The sequence below is a fragment of the Fonticula alba genome (assembly GCF_000388065.1).
Source record: "Fonticula alba strain ATCC 38817 unplaced genomic scaffold supercont2.1, whole genome shotgun sequence".
Lineage (NCBI taxonomy): Eukaryota > Rotosphaerida > Fonticulaceae > Fonticula > Fonticula alba.
In genome coordinates, this window is record NW_009242971.1 from 4,389,074 (window position 1) to 4,391,597 (window position 2,524).

Genomic DNA, 2,524 nt, shown 5'->3' on the forward strand with positions numbered 1-2,524 from the left:
GAGGGCTAGGATTCTGGGACAGGCTCTGAGCCTGGCTAAGAAGAGCAACCACCCGGACAGATGGCGGCCCCGCAGAATCCGTGAGAAAATCCGGAGTGATTGGGGGTTGTGATCACCCTGCATTCGGGGGCATGATCATGGAATAGTATTTATCCACCCTTAGGGTGCCAGTGGATTTGGTAAAACCCTTGCCTCCTACGCGACTGCCCTCGCAAGCGCGCCTGCTCCCAGGCAGGCGGGGCGCAGGGAGGCGGATGGAGAGAGAGAAAGAGGGAGAGAGAGAAAGAGGGAGAGAGAGAAAGAGGGAGAGAGAGAGAGAGAGAGAGAGCAGAACCCCATTTTGCTGGCTCGAGAGTGAGGCTGACAAATGGGCAACCCCTGGGCCTGGCCATCCCGGGCCGCCCTCCATCAACCAGGCGCCTTGCTAGAGTGCAGCCAAGCAGCTTTTGTCGTGCGTACCCAACGGAACAGAACCTGCTGGGCTGGCATGTGTCCCCGCGCGTGTCTCTAGCATTGACACGCCCTTGTCTCTTCGAGCAACGGGGCGAGGGCTAGCCCGGCTCCAAGCACGGACGGGGTGCTCCTCGAAGGGAGGTATGGTGGAGGCCAGCCTGGGCAACGGAGAGAGGGCCGGGCATCACCCCCCGCCCGCCCCCCCTTCAGAGCCCCAGGCTCAGCGACTGAACGTGTCCCTGGCCCCAGCACGAGCACGGGGCAGGCAGGCAGGCAACGGGGCAGGGCCCAGGCGGGGGGCACCCGAGAACAGCTGACAACTGGGCTGATCCCAACTTACGTCGCAAGTGTCCTTGCTCGTTTATTCGCATGTACGCCTTTTTGCACACATCTCTGCGCGGGGCGCCTCGGTGTCGTCCCCGCCCCCCCCCCCCCCCCCCGCACCCCTTTTGCCCCGGCACGGTGTAAGGGGGGGGGGGGGGGGGGGGGGGGGGGGGGGGCCGGAGTGCCCAGGGGGTCTGCTCTCGCCCTCTCCCGTTTGTGCGACCGGAGAGAGTTCATCTCCGCGACACCAACGGATTTGGCTTTTCGGCCGGCGTCAGGACCGGCCCTGCCCGGGCGCCGGGGGGCGTGTCGCCAGCAAGTCCTCCCCCGGCTCCCTTCTCGCCTCCTTTCGCCCGAAGGATCCTCCCCCCCCCTCCTCCTCCCCTCGCACACCTGCGCAGCCCGCCATGTTTGCCCTCACCACTCGTGCCCTGACCGCCCGCTCGGGCTCCGTCGCCCTGCGCGCCGCCTACTCCTCCGCTGCCAAGGTGCGCCTGTCCGCGCTGCCGTCCGGCCATCGCCTCCTGTGTCGCGCCCCCTTTCCACTGACATCCCTTTGCTGGGCCCTTTGTCGGGGCCCCTGTCGCCTGCTCAGACCATCACCGTCCGCGAGGCCCTCAACTCTGCCCTCGATGAGGAGCTCGCCCGTGACGAGAAGGTCTTCATCCTCGGTGAGGAGGTTGCCCAGTACAACGGCCCGTACAAGATCACTCGCGGTCTGCTTGAGAAGTACGGCGAGAAGCGCGTCATCGACACCCCCATCACTGAGATGGTGCGTTGCCCTTTTTTTTTCTTCTTTCTTTTCCTCTCCCCCCTCCCTCCTTGGGGCCGCCCTGCGCCTCGCCCTTTCGCACATCCCTCTTGCCCCTCCCCTCCTCCGCCTATCTATCTATCTACAAACATATATATATTTCTCGCCCTGGCTTCGGGCTTGCGGCCTCTGACGTGTGCTGTCCCCCACCCCCGCCCACTCATACCATGTAATGGAATGCCACTGTCCCAGGGCTTCGCCGGTATCGCTGTCGGCGCTGGCTTCGGTGGCCTGAAGCCCATTTGCGAGTTCATGACTTTCAACTTCTCCATGCAGGCCATCGACCAGATTGTCAACTCCGCCGGCAAGACCCTCTACATGTCCGGTGGTCGTGGTGAGTGCCCGATTGTCTTCCGTGGCCCGAACGGCTCGGCCATCGGTGTCGGTGCCCAGCACTCCCAGTGCTTCGCCGCCTGGTATGGATCCATCCCCGGCCTCAAGGTCCTGTCCCCCTGGAACTCGGAGGATGCCCGCGGTCTGCTGAAGGCCGCCGTGCGCGACCCGAACCCCGTTGTCTTCCTTGAGAACGAGATCATGTACGGTGTCCCGTTCGAGGTTTCGGAGGAGGTTCTGTCCGAGGACTTCGTCCTGCCCATCGGCAAGGCCAAGATTGAGCGCGCCGGCAAGGACCTCACCATCGTGGCCCATTCGAAGCCCGTTGGTGACAGCCTGGCCGCCGCCGAGATCCTGGCCAAGGAGTATGGCGTCGATGCCGAGGTCATCAACCTCCGGTCCATTCGCCCGCTGGACATCGACACCATCATTGCCTCTGTCAAGAAGACCGGCCGCCTGATGACCGTCGAGGGTGGCTACCCCATGTTCGGTGTTGGCTCGGAGATCGTCGCCCAGGTCATGGAGAGCGATGCGTGCGTCCCACTGCCCTCTGGATGGCATTTTGCGCTCGCACGCACTAGCACACACACACACACACACACA

The 2,524-nt window shown here is 64.1% G+C and overlaps 1 protein-coding gene across 1 annotated transcript in view; it reads left to right on the top strand.

The window, feature by feature from the left end:
- Positions 1-1,039: 1,039 nt before the first annotated feature.
- The window catches only part of H696_00937 (pyruvate dehydrogenase E1 component subunit beta, mitochondrial), a 5,166-nt gene continuing 3,681 nt past the window's right edge, over positions 1,040-2,524 (top strand). The window contains exons 1-3 of the mRNA XM_009494825.1: positions 1,040-1,265; positions 1,373-1,549; positions 1,781-2,454. Coding sequence (XP_009493100.1) covers positions 1,185-1,265; positions 1,373-1,549; positions 1,781-2,454 — 932 coding nt within the window. The 5' untranslated portion in view covers positions 1,040-1,184. The remainder of the gene's footprint in view (positions 1,266-1,372; positions 1,550-1,780; positions 2,455-2,524) is intronic.